Source organism: Teleopsis dalmanni, chromosome 2, assembly GCF_002237135.1.
Source record: "Teleopsis dalmanni isolate 2A chromosome 2, ASM223713v2, whole genome shotgun sequence".
Lineage (NCBI taxonomy): Eukaryota > Metazoa > Arthropoda > Insecta > Diptera > Diopsidae > Teleopsis > Teleopsis dalmanni.
The window spans coordinates 46877897-46899633 of record NC_051847.1 but is presented as its reverse complement, the minus strand read 5'-3'; the positions used below and the strand labels follow the sequence as shown (position 1 = coordinate 46899633).

The window sequence follows — 21737 nt, the reverse complement described above, 5'->3', positions numbered from 1 at the left end:
AAAAAAATGTAATTACATTTACAATACATGACAACAATTATTTTAATATTAATAAAATATTTTTATTTATTTGCTAAATTATTATACGACGCCATTTTTTTAATTCAAATCAAACCTAACCCTTTTATTTCAGATAAATTTGCTTTCTAACTAAGTCAAAACTTTTCGATATAATGAATTTTCTTTAATATTTCATTGTTAATATTTTAACGTGTGTTCCAGTTTTTTTCCTTTAAATGATTTTTATTTTTAATTTTAAGTGCTTTCGCACAATTTAATTGTCAGTCTTAATATTTTTACATGCCTTTTTGCTTATTTTAAGAAATTTTGTTTATTTCGCGAGATACTTTTTAAAAATGTTTCATATATGTATATATATATATATATTTATATATATATATATTTTTTTTGTTTTATGAAATGTCAGTGTTTTTATTCATTGTTACGCCTACATAAATTATTTTTTATATTTGTTATATGTAAACAAAAATTAAAAACATAATGCATATACATCTTTCTCCTGGAAGTTCTAGGAAAAAGTTATTTATACTCAAATTATTAAACATTATTGCATATTAATTAAATTTATTTAAGTATTTAGATATGATGAGGAAATTATATATTTCTAAGTAAAAAAAGGTGAACAATAACAAATTATAACAACCAAATCTTATTTTTAATTAATGGAATATTCTTAATATCTATATAACTATTACGAGTATTGACAAAAACCCTTACCATTGGTCTAAGGAAGTCCTTTTTTAAGATTGAATTTTTCATTTATAACTTTCTAAATTGTTAGTACTATAGATTAATTTTTTACTTTGCCAAATTTGATGCTCGAAATCAAATATAAGACGCATAAGCCTAGGCGGTACATGACTTGTATATCTTCAATGTCATTAAGCTTCCAGTTTAATATACAAATTTGATTTAATGTTTGTTGCTTAAGCTGAGATTTGACTTTCTTCATAGGTTTCTATACCACCTCTTTTTTAAAGTTTTTATTTTACTCATTCATATTCATATCGAGTATGTAAATAAAGGAAACAATAATTCAAAATTTTGCAATATGGAATTGATTTGTTTTTACTGGTCATATACTGTCTACAAAAGAAGTTTAAAAACTAGGTTTTATAGATTATTCCCTATAATATTAATAATTTTGATTTACATAAAACAGTTCTAGGTTTTAATTTCTTATCAAAACCAATCCTAAATGAAATTTTTATTCTTACGTTTAATTTAGGATAAAAATTTTAATTAAAATAAAAAACTTTAAATCAAATTCAAACAAATAATATTAACTTTAATGAGTTTGAATCATATAAGATATGATTTATATTATACATCATATAATATAAATCATTTAAAATTTAATATGTGCCCACAACCTCAAGAAAATATATTACAAATAAGGTTTCATATGAAATCTCTTGCTCTATTGAATATTAGTAGTGTTCACAATTTTAAGTAATGAGCTCGGTAACCGAATAATGTTTAGTGTTCAACACACAATTTAGCAACAATCGCTGGCTATTTTTGACAGTTATGTATGTTATAACTATCAAGAGGTACAATTTAAAAGTGATTCTATTGATTGACCAACAGACGCTGACTATTTTATTCAATATAATTCAACTATAGTAACAGATACTGTCGTCAGATACTGTAGTCAGGAAGTGTTACTTAAACGTGTGTCCTACAAAATACAAGTAGTTCCATGAATACTTATACCGATGCAGGCTGGTAAGTAACCCGTATTTATCCAGATAAAATTGAGAGTTCTGACCATATAATTAGAGACTATATAAGATTCGCAGCCCTTTTATTATAGTAATGCAGATGTTAGCAAGCATTAAAGAATGAAGCCTTTACAAGTGCATATCTTTAGAACAATAAACATTGTTAAAGCGAACGAAATAGTACGCAATCGGAGTAAAAGCACGCTAAGTGCTTATCTTACCTACCCTGTGAAGGAATACTTTAACTGGTCGTACTGCAGGGACTTTCAGGATTTTGAGCTGAGAATGTGGAGACTTTTTCGTCCGTAGGCATGCATGACTCAATGTGTCGTGCATGAATCAGACATGCAAATGATAGAAGATTTTGGTTCGATATATAATAATAACTATATACCTCGATTACCCAGTTCGTTACTCGAGATTGTCAACACCACTATTGCTAATAAGTCATTAACTCAACTGCAAATAGCTGAGATTTAATATTGAACTCTTGCCAATTTAGCTGAAAGCATTTTCTCGTTATAATTTCTGCAAATAAGTTTCTACTAATTCTTGCAGTCAATTTGGCACAGAATCATAAATGTTTTTATTTTAATTCAATCTAAGCAATCTTTTGTAAATAATAAAAAAATGGTGAAAAAATAGCAAAAAGTCTGTAAATATAAATGATTAATAAATTCTAATAAATTATTATTTATGTTTAAAAATGCTGTAAAATTTATTTAAAATAATCCAAATCACTAAAATATACTAATACACATATGTATTATATATTTAAAATGCAAAAAAAAATAATATTATACTTACTGATTATTAAAACTCAATAGTATATTAAAAAAAATAAAGTACATCCATAACTTCCTGGATAGCAAACCTATACAACGCAAACACCTTTAAGAACCGAGCCATATTTATTACAACTTGCTTGGTACCAACAAACGGCTGAGAAAAAAAGGACGAAGTAAATGATTGTTACCTTACTTACTCATATTAATAAGTTACATTAATTTAGAACAATTAAGTAGCACTTCTGATATATTATAAAAATGTGTATACCTAAAATATCTTCCAAAAATTATATCTTTATCAGCCGAACCAGTTGTTCTTGAAGTTCTCTTAAACAAATTCTTTTAATCGAATGAATATATAAACAATTGAATATAACTTTCAGTAGTACAGTTATTATTTTTATTAATTTTAGATCTGTTAGAAGAAACTATCTGTCCCGATTTTTAATATACTTCTTTTTGTATACAATTATAAATTATAATTTTAATAAAACATAACCCACACTGTAAGAAGCTTTAAGCATTCTGTAGCATTTTTATAGAATGTTATAGGTATTATTTTACCTTGAGAGATATCTTTCATAATCGTTTACGAAATCATTAAATTTTCAATATAAAGAGTGCATTATACGTTATATAGAATATTGGTAGTATTTAGTACGTTAAATTATACAGTTTGTTAAATTGGAGATATGTCACAGTAGGTATCTACCTTATACAGATTCTGTGTTCCTACCCATACAAACAATTTGATTGTAAACGTACAATTCATTTTACGACCAATTTTTTTCGTATAAGCAAAGATCATCATTCAGAGTATGATAATAATAATTTATAGTCTATTTAATATTACATATTAGAAATAAAACATAATCCTAATAAACAAGGTTATGAACTGGTTCTGAACTGCACCGTTTCGACCAAAAACCTCCGACTTTTGATTAGAATAATCATTTAACATTGCATATTACAAAACAAGAAAGGTTACTGATAATTAAAACGATTGTGAACTGCCGTTTTAAACCGCAACCTTCCACTTGTGGTGCGTGAACTATACCGTTGTGGATTTGAAAAGTAGAATAATCAATCAGAAAGGATTCTGAACTGCCGTTTGGAACCGGAACCTTGCACTTATGGTGCATGAACCGAACCGTTGTGGATTTGAAAAATAGAATAATCTATCACAAATCTCTATTCTTTAAATTGGACATTCGTTAGTTTGGATATTCATAACATTGAGCGTTTACTTTATACAGATTCTGTGTTTCTTTGAAACTAATGTGATTATTTATGTACATTTGTGTATATAGCAATCGTTTTGGAAATAAGTTAAGATATGTTACGAATATAATTGTATATATTAAACTGTTTAAAAAAAATTACTCTAATAACCAGGAATGTGAACTGCTTCAAAACCGTAACGATTTTAACCGAAATCTGCTCCAAATTCTCCTTTTTTCTTCTTCTTCTTCTACCTGTATCTTCTTCTTCTTTTTCTTCTTCTTCTTCTTCTTCTTCTTCTTCTTCTTCTTTTCTACTTCTTCGACTCACGAATATGCACTTGAAAACCTTGTTAATAATTTCAACGGCAATGAAGAATTTAAATTTCTTTCACTTATTTAGATAATATTTCAAATTATATTTATAGTATAGACTTTGGAAGTTTTAATTAAAAAAAAAAATTTAATAAAATATTATCCTTGACAAAATACAACTCAAGTGCTAAGCCAGTACACATTTTCTTATTAAAATACAACTTAGAAAACTGAAACTATTTATTTATGGCTTAAGGGCTCAGCAGTTGAAAGATTTTCTTTCATATGAATAAACAAAGTAAATAAATTAAAAATTGTTTAATTTGCTTAACGAACTGAAGATAAAATAATATATAAACTCAACAAATTTGAAAATAATTTTATTTTAAATAATTAATTTAACACCTAAAATTTTTTTAATGATTTATGTATGATTTTCGTATATATTTTGTGTGTACGTGTGAATTTCATATTTATTATTTTTTATAAATTTTAAAGTTTTCGATTTTATATTTTTACTCGGTTTAAGTTTTACTTAACAACTATTCTTATTTCAGTGTTTTTGGTTTCAATTTTAACGTTAACTCTCGTTTACAGACACTTAATGGACCAAAGGCCCTTCTATTAGAAATTAATATGCACATACATAGTGCCTAAGACGTTTATTTCACTTTTAATTTCATTTATTTTATTTATATATTTTTCCTTCAAAAACTTACGCTTGCTTTTTTTAATTATTATAATATTAAATATTTATTTTATAAACTGTAAATGGTTTGTGTGTAAAATTTGCATATGTACGTACATACAGTATGTATAGATATACTCGTATAATTATCATCAATATTTTATTATATTATTATTATTAAACGTTAACATTTCGGTTACGATTTTTAATCCTGCTAAAATTACTTTAAAAAGTTTCGTTCCTTTAATTAAACAAATTTATTTGTTTGTAAATTTATTTTTTTTTTGCAATTTTAATAAAATTAATTATTTTCTATTAAATTCATGGGCTTATTAGTGACAATTTGACGTGGGAGTGTGTTTGTGTGTTAAATTTAAAAATTTATTTAAAATATTTCTAGTAGACAAAAAACAATTTATTTCTGTATTTATTTTTTTTTTCAACTTGCCAAATAGTTGGTTTACACACTCTATCTCTCTGTAATCTTACTAATTCTTTACCCTGTTTACGATGTCATCAATCTTTTTTAACTCTTCTCCTTACACACGCTATCCAAATTTCAAGTAATACTGCTAAAAATTGGTAGTCATATGTCGTTGATTTTGGTTGTTGTGGTGGTATTTGTGTTTGTAGTTTGTTGTGTTGCAGCAACATCGGAACCGGAGATATTATTCACGATTGTGATCTCTTCATCTGCGGACATTGTTGCTGCACCATTTTGCACTTGTTCGATTGTCTTGATATTTATAGTTTTAGTTATGTTTGTTGTTGTTGTTTCAATATTTAGTTGCCTGCTTATCTCCATATCTATGGCTTCAGCATCCTCCGGATAACGTTCTGAACAAAAAATGGCGCCATCCTTTAATAGCTTTAACAGGTTAATTCGGTCCTGAGCGTTTCGCTTTGCACACAATGGTCTGGAGTTGAGACAATGATTTTTCGCAAATAAAATGTGAATATTGAACAATGTGAAATGGAGAAAAAGAAAAAATTAACTATTAAAGCACAATTATAATTAAAATGAAATATTTTTAAACATAATTATATATAACACACAGTCAAGCAAATTGTTAGCAAAACATAATGAAATAATCAATTATTACGTTTACATTTGAACTCACTTAACTAAATTAAAAAAATTTATATTATAAAGGGACATATTGGAACATAATTATAAATAAAATATTATATTTTTGCACAAAATTATATATAGCAAACAGCTAAGCAAATTTCAAGAAAAAAATGAATTAATTAATGAACTATTGTATTTACATTTGAATGCACTTAACAAAATTAAAAAAAAATTTTATATTATGCTTAAAAACGTTGTGATCCCTTCACCATTTGCCGATTATTAATATAACTTAATAAACATATTTGAAAATTATTTTTCTTCAAAACTAATGTTGATCGACACTGAGCACAAAATTTGAATAATTAGACTTTCATTGAACCAAAAGAGTTTAAGATCTTTAAACAAGAGTTATTATTTTGTTTTTTAATGGCCTTAATCTGATTACTTAACAGATTATTTGCAAGCACAAAACTATATATCTCATGGGTCTCAATATATCACAATATATCACTTTCGGTTCTAAGTTTAAATAAATAAAAAATCTGTTCGATAAAAGAGCTTAGCTTAAATTTTCAATAAACATTAATACAGTCATACTTTGATGTTAACGGCTTTTAGATACTCTATCAGATATAGCTTCTTTTCAAACTGTGTGTTAAGAATATTGAATGTATATGTGATATAGCACTACTAAATAGGAGTGTAGCGAACAAAAGAATTAAAAATTAAAAATTATATATACATATATAAATTTTCAATGAAAGCTGATATTGTTTCTATTCCTATAATATGTTTGACTACCCCTGAAGATATTGGAGAATATCAATGAATCATAAGGTGAATAAGAGATATAAAAGTTTAATAATATAATTTAAAAAATTTATTAGTTTTATTCATCATAAAATCTAAAAAAAACAGTCTGTAAGAAATGTCAATACCGATTAAAAACGATTTAAAATATTGATTTAAATTTATGAACATTTCAATAGCTTAAAAAAGATACACAAGACCAAAATTAATACCCATGCTTGATAAAAATTTTATCATAAAGAATAATGTTTAATGTAACGTGTTGACCGTTTCAACCTTTAAATTTCATTTACTGTAAAATGTCCTTCATGTATACAAATTTACAAAATGGCTGCTTTTGACTCTACTGTTCCGATGTTGCCACCTTTTAAAATAAATATTTAAAGTTATAAATCGGACTACACAGTACAGTTTTTAAGCGAATTACATACGTATCGGATAACAAATTCAGATGCATTTAAATAGACTCTCATCGCACTTAATCAAATCAAATGTATTTTCAGTGGCATGACGATGTACAAAGTGCCACGTGCCACGTACCACGTACTATGTACCATGTACTACGGATGTTAAGAACGGACCCTCATCTCTGCATATTAATTCGCACCAAAATGTGCAAATGCATTAATTAGTTTAGTAAGTAGTTTGCGCTTTTGATGAGTCATTTTACATGATGGACATGAATTCAAATTAGGGAGCAAGTAATGTTCAACAGCAAAATTTTCATAAGCCAATGATTAATTGAGTCCCTGCAGTGCATTTAGTTCATTTGCGTCATACAATTCTGTTTCACAACTTGTTTGACTACTAATTTATATGTAATACAACAGTTATTAAACATTTTATTGTTTAAACAATAAACAGTAATAAATTATAATAAATCTAATAAAATAGTTTTTTTATATACATATAATAATTTTCAACACCCCGATTATGAATATATGCTTGATTTCAAAAGACCAAAACATTTCAGAAGAAAACTGAATACATACGTAGAATGAGTCCACTCCCAAATAGCTTTAAGACTAAGGATTAGTTTGAGTTAAACTGACGGATTGGTCTGATAGAATTTAGATAAACGAACCTGTAACAAATATATATATTTTATAGGGTGTGCAACGTTTCCCATATCACCATACAAATATTTTGACAAACCTACTGTACTATAAAAAGGATATGAAAATATGCTTAATTTCTTTAATAAAATTTACATCTAGATGGTAATGAAAAGTAATGGCATATATATAATTAATAAAACATTAACAAGAAACTATACTTACTAAAAGTGTATAGTTCTACATCTTATCAACAATTTTGAGTCGTTTACAATTAGAAGAAAAATAACTACTAAGAAGTATAATCCGGAATACATTAAGCACTTTGATCCGTCATAAACGTCTGGATTACGTGGGAGATAAATTATGCTTTCGCCAGGTAGAAATTGCACAAAGCCAGGCTCTAAGAAGGCTTTTCAAGGTACCATGATACATTAGGACGATTGACATCCTCAAAAACCTCAAGAAGACTTTTCAAGGTACCATGATACATTAGGACGATTGACGTCCTCAAAAACCTCAAGATTGATCCGATCATTTTTTGATAACATAAAGGACAGAGCCCTGAAATTATTTACGAAACTTGGTAGGCTTATCAATAGCGCGTTATTGAATCTCAAAATGGTTACAAGCTCCTCTGGGAGGTATGCAGTCCTAAGATCAATTATTGTTTAGTCTGATAAAATGACAAATTATTATCCAGTCAAGGCGTAGCCTCTCTCTTTATGAAGAAACCGCGCAGTTAATAGAGAGTAAAAGGGATCAAGTGTACTGACTCAACTAACCTCAACATAATAATGCTGAATTAAAAAACGTTCTACTTAAGAGAAAGTTGACGGAAATAATATATATAAATATAGTATTACATAAGTAGATTTATACAAATTTCACCTTGCTATGTCATAACTCTTATACACTCTAAGGGAACTCATCTAAACTAATAAATGTCATTTAAAACTTATAAACGTATAAATTTATCTACTTTATAAGTTGTGTCTATTCTTTTATAAAAAAATCGTTTATACAAACTTTATAAATTTGCACTAAAAGTTATCGAATAATTTGAATGCTTAAATTTATCTATTGCCGATATAGAGTCGCATTCCAACACAAGCAAGTCATTTACAAAAATATTTTTGTAAATACTTTTTACTTTGGACTTTTTGCTCAATTATTTTATTTAGAATATAATTTGCCATTATTTCATTCAATTAAAATATTAAGTATATCCCAAAACTCCCCACTGGGTGACTAGCAAAGTGATAGCTCAAACCACTTATTATCAATAAATATATATTAAAATTCAACACTGGAAATAGATAATGGTATAAGTATTATAAAGACTCAAAATAAAACATAATAAGAATTATAAATTCTCAATAATTAATGATAATAATAATATATCATAGTAATAACATACGATATATAAATTGAAAATAATATTTAACAGATTTATATATATATATGTATATATATATGACTATGTTAAGCACTTTATAGCAAAAATTTTCAACATACGAGAAATAATTCTCACTATGTTCTATTTTAAGTTTCAATAAAAAAACATTTATACTATTGTTTAATTGTTAAATTTTAATATAAATATTAATATAAAGTATTAATACTAGGTGGTGTAAGTTATCGCTTTCGTGGTTTTCAGATAAGTAGAAGTTTTTTGTGATATACTTAATATATAATATTTTAATTGAATCAAATAATTATGTAACAATGGTGGTTATTTTCTTAATTAAATAAGAAAACTATTTTTATATGGTTGTAATTAATTAATGGATTTAAATGGATTTTCGTATTGTTAATATTGGAACTGCTAACTCCAAAAATAAAAGGTGCTGTCGTTTTTTTAATTTTTTTTTATAATGTTACTTAAGAAACCCCCAAATTGCTGTAATATTCTTCCTGTTTATTCATGACATATATTATTTATAACATATATTAGGTTTTCTTAATAATAAGATTTCAAAAAACGACAAGCACATTTACTGTTAGAGTTAGCAGTTCTAATATTAACGATATGAAAATTCATATCTTTCGGGGAAATATACTCTCAGTACTTCTTTACTTATGTTAAACTTGGATTAGAACCGAAGCAATACAAAACAAACTACAAATAGATGTTAGTAGACGTCTTTAAGATATTATGGGCACGGTTGCCACTTATGGTACTTTAGTACCAAAATTGATACTTTTTTTTTTATTTTTTTCGTTTGGTACTCATGTTCAAGAAATGGTACATTTTTGACGACCCAATTTTATTGTGGATATTTCCAATTAATTTTTTTTATAAATGCAACTTTACACTATTTTATATTTTGTTCATTTATAACACTATGAAAAACACAGAACGAGAAAACAAAAAGGTCCAAAAAAATTTTGGACCTTTTTTTACAGAAATGGTACCTTTTTAAACCAATTTTGGTACAGAAAAAAATTTTCAAGTGGCAACCGTGATTATGGGATATTTTAGTCATATCTTGCTTACTATACCTTTAACAATAAATACTCCACACAATGATACTGCTGAACTCAAAGTACTGGCAGATTGAAGACAGATAAGAAATTCGTTAATGGTGTATGCATGAGTGCGATAGGGAGTGCTTACAAGCTACAAAAAAAATGCACAAGTACTATGATTTATAACTTGCTGGATAACAGTATAAATGAATAGCTGAAGACAATGTGGTAGAGCTTTACGTTAGTAAAATAAATGTAGTATCATAAACAGGAGGTAAAATTTATAACCGATTCAGCTTTTGCTGAATCTAAGAAACCAGCGAACATATCTGTGAACTTTTAATGGACAATGCATGCGTTCAATGTATAATTAATTAAGATTCTTTAACGCTAGTCACGGTTTTATTATAAATTAATTAAGCCAAAATATTTATATATGAACTGAAATAGTAAATTTAATTGATAATTAATTTTATAGCTTATCATGTTTATCGTAATATGAATTTGGCTTCTACTTAAATTTAGCAAAATCAATATCACTACTTATAATTTTCTGTGTCTACTTTGTTTTACTCCATTTAAAATTTTTTCTCTATTTAAAATCGAAAACCTTCAAATTATAGATTCTAGTTGAAAGTGTTTTGCAACATGTTAAACAAAGAAAGCATTATATTCCAAAACAATCTAATGCAAATATTATCGCTAAAAAACAACACAGGATTGAATGTCTCCCGACAGTGGTCATTAAAGGCTTCTGACCTATTGAAGAACAGATGAACGAAGTTAACATACTTACAATATTTATAGTTACAACCACGGTTGCCACTTGAAAATTTTTTTCTGTACCAAAATTGGTTTAAAAAGGTACCATTTCTGTAAAAAAAGGTCCAAAATTTTTCTATTGTCTTTTTATAAGAAAATACAATTTATATAAATGTACAAAAAGTATAAAACAATACAATATCCACAATAAAGTTGGGTCGCCGAAAATGTACCATTTTTTGAACATAAGTACCAGAGTACCAAACGGAAAAAAAAGTACCAATTTTGGTACTAAAGTACCATAAGTGGCAACCGTGGTTACAACCCCAGCCAGCAGAAAAAAAAAACATTTTATATATGGACATGCCCTCCTCTTTAGAATAGATAAAGCACCAACTAGCCAGAAGTAAAGAAAACCTTTTACTTCTAACTAACGACATTTTTCGTGTCTCCACACAATAAATGTCTCTTCGGAAAGCACAAAAGGCTACTTTGAGTAAACTGTTCCTCTATAATCTCAAGAAACTACCACAAAACGAATAGGTTCCTAAATCATACAGAAACCGAGTTGTTTACACAAACATCCATTTGAAATCAAACAAGTAGAAATAAACCGGTGCCAAAACACTAATTGGATTAAAGGTTTAAATAATCCCTTCGACCAATCTCAACTTGTGAAAAACACTTAATAGTACTTACCGATTTAAAGCATTTTTTTAATTAGTACTAACAATGTTTTCAAAAAATTTGTTTGCTGAATAACAATTTTGTTCCACTGTAAACCACAAATTAATCATAATGCTTTGCAAGCTCATAACTTGAAGTGAATTGAAATTTTGAATTCCGCCTACGAATGATAACAAAAGTTAGTTCATTACCTTGCCATAATAAAGGCATAAATCATAAAATTGGCCAAATCCAATTTACTGCCTCAATTGTTTTAAATTGCATCGAATGCAAAGAGGTTCAATGATTGACAACCAGCAAATGGGTTCAGTTCTCTTATTCCGAGCATTTGAACTTTGTGTTGTGAAGGGGAAAACGCAATAATAATATTTGCTTTCTCATGCAAAGCAATAAAATAATTTTTAATTAATGCAAAAATATTAACTACAAATAAATTAGTAAATGTAAAATAATAAAAAATTTAAAAATAAAATAAAGTTCAATATAATAACTACTTTACTAAATATAAATTGTAAGCAATATATTAAGCAAAACCTTAATATTATATTTTTAAATTTGTTAAAATTATTTAAGCATGAACGGAATAAAGAATAAAAAATTAAACATCGAGACAAAGATGAGGTGCGGGGAGTTAACCACCACATCTGGGCCTCTCCCCCTAACCTGCCTGAATCCTTTAACTGTTCCATGAAATCTTTGCCAGTTATATCAACCAATGAATTAGGATCCATATTAGAGAGCGAATCCAAGTCAGGATCACTTATAGCAGAGACATTACATAGATTATTTTGTAATTGACCGACAAGCTGCTTAATGCGTGCTGCCTCCGCTGCTGCATCCGTAGTATCACCATTTTCACGTTGAGTAGTGATAGTCACATAATGAGTCGGCTGAAAATATGAAAAAAATATTTATTATTATTATATTAAAAAGAAATGAATATAAATACATAAAAATAATTTAATAGAAGTAACTAGCACTTAAGTTGCAATTTTTAAAAATATTTATTTCAAGATATTTCAATACATTATTTATACGCAAAATGGAATATTCATCTTATTATTATTATGGAATCATATTAGTATTACCTAATTTTATTAGTGAAAGATTTGCAATACTAAGGTTAGGTTAGATTCAAAAGGCGCCTCTTGTTGCGAACATCACCACTTAAAATCTAACAGAACCATTATACTATCTCATGAAATAGTTTTTTGAGCAACCTAGACCATTTAAAACTATTAATATACCTGATAGTATCTCTAGGTGCACGGTTTTGAATCAGAGTTTCAGAGTTTTAATCTTTCAAAGACATATGAAAATAGCGGACGTGCTTTTAAGCAATCTCTAGACATGGGCAAATATATTACTTTGTATTTTACAACTACCAATGGCTTTAATTTCATATTTAAAAGACGATAGATACTAGAAGCATATCTAATAAGATAATATGTTTCTAGTAAGAAACGAGTGGTGAATTTAAGTTTAAACATTTACAGGTTTGGGTCTCTTGCAAGGATGTCAACTGTTTCAGTACCTTTCAATCTATTATAACCAAGTGATTTTTTGTTATGATAAAGTGTTTCTTTGTTCATGTTCACCCAGTCAGGTATGAGATTCTTTCAGTTGTTAACAAATTTGTGTTGAGTGGCCCAAGATTATAGAGATTAAAGACAGAAACTTTTGAACAGAATTCTCATCCGAATAAGTTATCTGAACAGTCTCGAGTTTTTAAAATTAATCCTAGCCTTGCCTAGAAAACATTGCTAAGGAAGTTTTGTGGTAAGCTAAAGACAAAAGTTTTTGCTTATTGGATAGAACTAGTAAATCATTGCATTGAGTTGGGAATACCAAATATTTGCTGTTAATTCTATTAATTTAAAAAAGAAAAAATAGATGACAACCTGCTATAACTAGAAATGGTTTGTCGAATTTTCCTATTTAGAAATATGGGTAATTGAAAAACTATTCAAATGCAAAATTAGGAGTAAATAGTTGTGGGAAAAGAAATTGATGAGATTTTATTCATTGTTTGTGTCTCCATGAGTTTCCATAAATAAAAGATACAGCAGCGTACATTAAAAAGTTTTATTTATTAAAATTGTATATTTAACTTTAATACACAAAAGTATATAAAAAGTACTTTCTGTACTTTAATGTTTATTATGTACCAAAACAAAATTTTAAACATTAAATTGAGCAAAATGCAAAGACTTTATTTAATCCGTAGAGATTTAAAAAGGGTTCAATGAAATAATTTTATGCAATACCTAAGAGACATATTCCTTTAAACAAACCCACGAATCGTGTTCATTTATATTTAAATTATTTCATCAAATAATTATAGCAATTTGCTTTAATGATAAATGCTGCATCCTAAAATTAGGGACTGTCAGCCTTGAACTCTGAAGTATATGATAAATGTATTACGTATATGTACCACAAGAGTAGTAAATATTTACTTTATTCACATTATTACATTACGGAAAAGAAAATAAAGGCTATGTAAAAAAAAGAACAATGTAAATATTAAACAATTTCATTTTTGCAAAATATATTCCGCAAAAACCAAACTTCATCTGTCACTTAGCAAAAGTTTTGTCCATTTTGCCTCACCATTAAAGGTTCGACAGTTTCAACGCCTGGACACTTAAATATAATTAGTGTTTCAAAGTTTGCTGTCAGTTGTGGCATTCAATATTCAAATTTAATAATAAGTTTTAAGTTAGATGGAAAATATTGTTAAAATATATATTTAACCTCTTTAGGTATTTTTTAATTATAATAGGTCAATTTTAAATAAAATTTTCATATCGACAAAGCTTTGAGCAATAAGCTTGAAGGCTTAATAGGTTTGCCACACAAAAACAAAAGGAACATAATTATGCCCGAATCTATTGTACTTCAAGTGTACACTTGTCAAAATAAAGCAAACGCTTAAACAAACTAATCGAATTAATTTATGAAATTGTTTTGTATAATAATACTGAATTCAATATAATTTTTAAATCAATAGCTTGAGGGAATAACTAATTGACATAATTTAGGATATAAAACTAATTTAAATAAATAATTAATAGCAACAATTATTTTATTTACATAATATTTAATACACTGTATCATCAGAGAACTTTTGTGCATAAATAACAATTCACTAAATAGTATTTAAAAACTATAAAACACTGTATTATTAAATAATCTTTATGTTAGTGTCAATTAATGCAAATGACATTCAATCGTGAATAAATCAATATTAGATTATGTGAAATAGGCCATAAAATAGGAGATAAATTGTATTAGACGTTAAATTAAAGAAGGCATCAGTATGACTGTTATATATTTGTACCGTAAGACGTTAAATTAATTACGACATCAGTATGATTGATATATATTTGTCTCGTAAATATGAAAAAGAAATTATTTTCAGAAATTATGATAAATTTTTTTGTTTATTAATGTCAATAAAATACATAAAAATACATAAAACATAGGAAATATCATTAAAAATATTAACAAAAATTTGAAAAAACTCTCTTTGTAGTAAAATAAAACGTTTAATGTTTAAATAAATAAAATATTTCATATATTGAGGTTAGAATTCTATGAAATCGCATGAAGTTAAATTTGTTACCTTACTGTGACTCAATTTATAGTACCAAATAATATCAGATCATGTCGCTTAGAACAGTTCATCTTCATATATATTGGTAAGTATTTATTTTTACTATATTCTTTTCTATTTAACAACAATGATTAATTATATTAATTAAATTAATTAATTAATTAATTTAATTAATTATGTACCCCCGTTTCGAAACAATTTAGTCAAGAATATGTACCAAATTCGACTAGCTATTTTATTGTGTCCCATATTGAAATATCTAATCTAACTAACTAATCTTCCGCGTATCTAATCATATATTAATTGTAAGCTGAATTTACTCATGTAAATAAGTATTCAATTTTTCTAATAAAGAATGCCTTTTCATATCACTTACTATATAAGAATATAAAATAATAACGAATTAAAACACTTTCATGCTTTTAAAATATACGTTAATTTATTTTACCTATATATTAATTATAATGCTCACTCTTTTATTGTAACTTAATCATTTTAATTATTATTTCCTAATGATGTTTAGCTATGTTCTTTGCACCTACGAATATTAAATTAATTAGCGTGGGAACTATGTAACGGTTAAATGAACGAATAATATGTAACAGCTTTTCAATGTTTTGTTCACACCAAATGAACAAAAATCTAACAAAATAAATCTTACCAATATCAAGCAAAATCTAATAAACAAAGCTTTTGCAATTGTGTAATTAATCATTCAATACTAAGTAAAAGTCAACAAAAGTTACTACAAATATATGTATCTGAAGAGAAGAATATGTAATTTACACGAACATAAATAAATCAAACAACTAAAGTGATAATAAGTCGGTTTGCTTTTCAAGTTGTAAGACACAAAATTCCATTTACACTTAGGGTCTCATAATAATTTCTAACAAATTTTGTTTAAAATTTGTTACAGAATTCGTTAACAGAATATGTAAGTTCTGTAAAGTGCGTATGTTAAGTACTTCCAAACTACTACAAACTACTGTACGAAGTTCGTGTGCAGTTAAATAACAGTGCACTTAAAACTTAAGGTTCATGACATATTAAGAACACTTAAGAAAAGTAAAATAAAAATTTTAAATAAATAAATTTTATTATTAAAAAAAAAAAAAACATTTTAAATTTATTCATAAACACGTGTTCAGTATTTACTTAATAAAATTATTATTTTTATGTAATTATTGTAATTACTTAACAATTTTAATGAATTCATGACGTACTTTGTTCATCAGTTAAGGAACCCTAAAAATATTTCATATGAAGCAAATATCAGAAGACACGGTAACGTATCTTCTTACTTATGACTTTGTTTACTTTTGTTGGATGCGCTCTTCGAATACAAATACAAAATTACAGATTTCTTCATGCCATTTGTGTTCGGCCATGGCACAAGCATTGAATACCAAATTGACAGCTCGGCGGGCTATTCAATAGGTGTTTTCGAAAATAAACGTAGTTGGCTTTGACGTGAAAAGGCGCTAACGTGTTGCTTACAAAATGTCACATTATCCCAAATTAATTATTTGTACCAACCACAATTGTTAATATATCCACTTAAAGTCATTGTTGTTATTGTTGTTGTTGTCATATTTGTTGTCAAAAATACTATAAAAATATATGCACATGCTTTTAAAGCTACTTTTCTACCAAAACGAGGTAACTGTCAGAATAAATTGTACATGTACACCCACTACAACATAACAAAACAATTTTTAATAACTTATGTTACTACCCTCGCATAAAATTAATAAAACTAGCTGATTCACTAAAATCTAACAATTTTCAGAAAAAGTTTAATTGTTTCTAAACTTGAATGAATTTAAATTTTGCGTTTACAGTTTGAATTTAGATTTCGTGGTTGTCAGTCGTAAATTTACGTATCTAAAATATTTATTTCATTTGAATTTTAAAATTTAATAATTGTTTTTAAAACTGCATATATGAAATGTCGGCAATAAGTCTTACTATACTTGGAATTGTGGCATTTAGTTTGTGGATATACTTTCTTTGGTCACGCAGGCGTTTTTATAAAATTGCTTGGCAACTTCCCGGTCCACCAAGTTTACCCTTAATCGGTATGGGTTTAAATATGATGAACCCCGAAAGTAAGCAATCGATCTATCTAGTTTTGTGTAATACATCATAAATTTATTTTTTATATCTAACTATGTTTAAAGCACTATTACCTTATTTGGAAAAGATATCGGAAAAATACAAAACCCCTTTTATTTCATGGATGGGTATTAACTGTGTTTTGTATGTTAATGATCCGAATACAATGGAGAAAGTATTCAACTCACCTCACTGTACGAATAAGGGAGATTTTTACCGATTTATGTCAAGTGCTATTGGTGATGGTCTGTTTACTTCAAGTTGTAAGTCAAAAACACTTATGAAAAAATTAATTCTAAAAAATTTTTAAATATGACGACAAAAATATAAAAAATATAAGTTTTAAAATTACCAAACTAAAACGATAATTTTGACTATATCAAATGATATCGGTGATGAACTTTTGTGTAACGTTGTACGTCAGTAACAGTTGCGGAATTTCGAAAAATGATAAGGACCTTTAAAGTGTATCAAGAGAAAAAGGGGGTTAATAGCTTGATCCCACTCAATAATATAATCTATAAATAAAACGCAACAAAAACATTAAAGAAAAGTATTTTTTAGTAAACGTGTAATATAATTATTTTTCTTCTATTAATGGGTATCTGCTTAAGCACCTCGCTGGAATAAACACCGTCGCTTAATAAATCCTGCATTCAGTCGCCAAATTTTGGACAACTTCTTGCCAATATTCAACACTGAAGCCAATGTTTTGTTGAAGAAATTTGGAACTGAAGGCCAAGATGGCAAAGTTAAATTGGAAATCTACGAAATGCTTAAAAAATCAGTACTGGAGGCTGCATGTCGTAAGTATGATATATAAATTTAAGAAAAATTGTTTTAAATGTGTTGAATATTGTCAATTCAATTGTATTGAATTATTGTCAATATTTGTTCAAAACTTTGTTTACACTGCAAGTATCACAGGTTGCACTTGAACATATATTTTATACATACATACTCTCTCACCTATTCTTCAACCTATTTAGCTTTAATATCAAAAACATCTCTATAAAAATTTAGTTAGGAACTGACGGCTTGGTTTATTGACCAGAAAAGGGACAAATGGATACACCGACATAACTAGGCAGTGCGTCTAATGGATTTGTTCAAAAATATATTTACCGTATATGGTATTCGTTCTACATCTTGTTCATTTCAACATATCCAAAAATAATTAAATAATTTTTTTCTACAATATAAGGAAACATAATCATAAGCAACATCTGCTATAGAAAAATTAAGTTAGACTACGTATTCAGTATTGTAAGGTACTATGGAAAGACATTAATACTTCTTAATACTTCGCAAATTCTTAACAATAGCACAGTTATTTTAAAACTAACAGAACATAAGAAATCTTTAATCTATGACACATTTAAAAAATCCAACCAGCTTTCTTGCTAAGGAAGTTAAGATCATTTTTAATAATCCAAATTCAAATGACAGACATATAAGTCCTGGGTAAGCATACACAAAATATCAATAAGAGTGACAGATTCGAACAAATCGTTTATTATAGTGATACCATATAAATATTAGAATCTTAGAAGTTTCGAAACTGATCTATATAATTCCATAAATGCTGATTTATAAATGCTGAGATACAAATCGAAAAATATTCGTTGAATGTGGAATAGATCTTAGTAAGCAAGAATTAGTTAACTGACCACTCTGATAGAGACTACCATTGGACTTGATATGCACAAACAAGAGATTATTCAAACCGTAGAAAATAGATAGATAATTAAAATAGGGGAAATTGATTTTTAATGTAAACTGTGACGATAAAAACTAATGTTTTTAGATGAATATTAAAATTTAACAATTATCAATAACTATAATTACTTAATGCTTTAAGCAAGTGAATTTGACAATAAAACTTTCACAATAAATTAACAAAATTCTAACTTCAAACATACAAGTCAATTTCGGCTTTAAGTCAGTTGGATAATTAACACTGACTCTTAGTTTCAAATTTGGCAGGGTACGAGTACACAACGCATATACACAGCTATAATAAAAAAATATTGGTCTACAAAATACAATAATTTTATTATTTATATATTTTAATGTATGCCGGTTTTATATAAATATTGAAATTTATTAAATATTATTAAATTTCATTGTTTTCATATTAGATTTTTGTTTTATTTTAGAAACTACAATGGGTAAGAAAATGGACTTTCACAATGATGGATCCGCTGTTATATTTGAATCATACAATATGTAATTTATTTTAAGTTTGTTTTTATTCTACCATTACCTAAAAGAAAATATCCTCATCTAGACTTACTGAAGTATGTGCTAGAAGAATGCTATCACCATGGTTATATCCTGATATACTTTATCAGTATTCTTCATTATATTTAAAGCAAAAGAAAGTTGTGAATGTGCTATTTGGGTTCATTGAAAACGTAAGTGTAACTAAAACAACTTTAAATTTTTCTGAAAATTACATTTACTACTCATAAAACTCATTTAGCTACTATCAGATCTAATGACGACACAAGACAAGTCTGCAGATGAGCCAGCCAATACTGATAATAATGACAATGATATTTTTGTTAAACGCAAACAAAAAGAAATTTTTATAGAGCAAATGCGAAATAATGTTAATCAGGGGCAATTTACATGGAAAGATGTACGTGATGAAGCGAATGTCACCATAGCAGCTGTTAGTACAATCAACAATTTATATAACATTTACCAATTTCTAACTATTTTTTTATATACCTAATCAGACCTTTGAGACCACTTCTACTGCCTTATATATAGTATGCCTATGCTTAGCCATGCATCCAGAATCTCAAGAAAAATTATACGCCGAGCTTGTGGAAATATTTCCCGATAATAGTGATACAAACAATATTTATCATGAGGTGACCAGTGAGCATTTACAACGTATGACATATACTGAAACAGTCATCAATGAAGCAATGCGTTTATTTGCTCCAGTTCCAGTTGTTATACGCAGAGCAATGGCAGATTTTGAACTACCTAATGGTGTTGTTATACCTAAGGGTACACAAATTGTTATGGATATTTTTAATATGCAGCGCAATAAGGATATTTGGGGATCAGAAGCACACTCTTATCGTCCAGATCTGCATTTTGGACCTGATGCACAACTCAAAAGTCATCCATTTGCTTTTGTTCCATTCACGAAGGGTGTCCGCATGTGCATCGGTTATCGATATGCTTTGATGTTGATGAAAGTGGTATTGGCAAAAATATTTCGAAACTACCGTTTACAAACTGATGCCAAAATTAAAGATATAAATGTAAAATGTACAATATCTTTAAAATTACACAAATATCCACTATGTACAGCGACTAAAAGATAAGCAGAGTGGAATAATACCATAGTTTCAAAATATTAAATGTGAAGTTATTATACTGAAATACGTATTCTCTTTGTCATACTTTTCCATTATATGCAATATGGTGCTATGAGTTAAGCTGAATAATAGCTTAAGTCTTTTGATTTCAGTGGAATAATTATTGGTGTTGGATAATTAAATGATTTTATTAAATGGCAATGTTAGTAAGAATACTTAAATTTAATCAAAATTTACGCCTTTTGCTTTTCTTATAAAAACTAAACTCAGAAATTAATAAATATGTAATAATGATTGTATCAGAATTTAATAAATACAAGGCAAAGATAAAATAGTTCGTCTGGTGAACTATTACAAATAAATAATTTTAATTAATTTTATTTAGATCCAAAATTTAAGAAATTCTCCCATTTAATTACAATATTAAAATTTGTATTGTATTTCATTTAATAGTTGTATTTCAATTTTGTATTAAGTTGTTAGTAACAAAAATTTAGTTTCATTATTTGATTGTTGTTAATGGTCTATTAATTTTGTTTTTTACTATATTTTTGAATTTTATACCAAATATTTAATAAAAAGATACACAACTTTAATTGTTATTTTTTTTTATTTTATCAATAAAATTATCAATATTTTATGACTACCGTCGATAGTCATCATTAGTATCATGATGATAAATAAATAGAAGTAACAATTAAATTTATGTTTTTAGTATATAGCTCAATAAAACTTAAATACTATAAAAAATTTTAAAATATTTTAAAATACTATAAAATTTAGTATAAAGCTCAATAAAACTTAATATAAATTAAAATTTAATACTGTTAAATTTTTCTTTAAATACATTTCCTTAAAATAATATATTTTTTAATATAATAGAATTAATGAAATAAATATTTTTTTAAATATAAACTTTCATACCATTTATTTTACAACAGTAACTTAAAATGTTGCTCATTTTCTCATAAACAAACACACCTGCGTTGCGTGAATAAACTTTTGTTTAACTACAAACTGTTTATCAAAAACATATAGAATA

The 21737-nt window shown here is 26.9% G+C and overlaps 2 protein-coding genes across 2 annotated transcripts in view; one reads left to right on the top strand and one right to left on the bottom strand.

Moving 5' to 3' along the window:
* Positions 1 to 5049: 5049 nt before the first annotated feature.
* LOC119681190 (DNA fragmentation factor subunit alpha) overlaps positions 5050 to 21737 on the bottom strand; it is a 64436-nt gene continuing 47748 nt past the window's right edge. The window contains exons 3-4 of the mRNA XM_038094303.1: positions 12281 to 12507; positions 5050 to 5673 (exon numbers count right to left, since the gene is read on the bottom strand). Of these exons, the coding sequence (XP_037950231.1) occupies positions 5343 to 5673; positions 12281 to 12507 (558 nt within the window). The 3' untranslated portion in view covers positions 5050 to 5342. The remainder of the gene's footprint in view (positions 5674 to 12280; positions 12508 to 21737) is intronic.
* On the top strand, positions 17188 to 20858 carry LOC119681189 (probable cytochrome P450 313b1). The gene is made up of 7 exons (XM_038094302.1): positions 17188 to 17347; positions 17420 to 17617; positions 17969 to 18160; positions 19514 to 19583; positions 19645 to 19771; positions 19840 to 20031; positions 20099 to 20858. The coding sequence occupies exons 1-7, from the start codon at positions 17188 to 17190 to the stop codon at positions 20699 to 20701; spliced, it is 1542 nt and encodes a 513-aa protein (XP_037950230.1). The 3' UTR covers positions 20702 to 20858.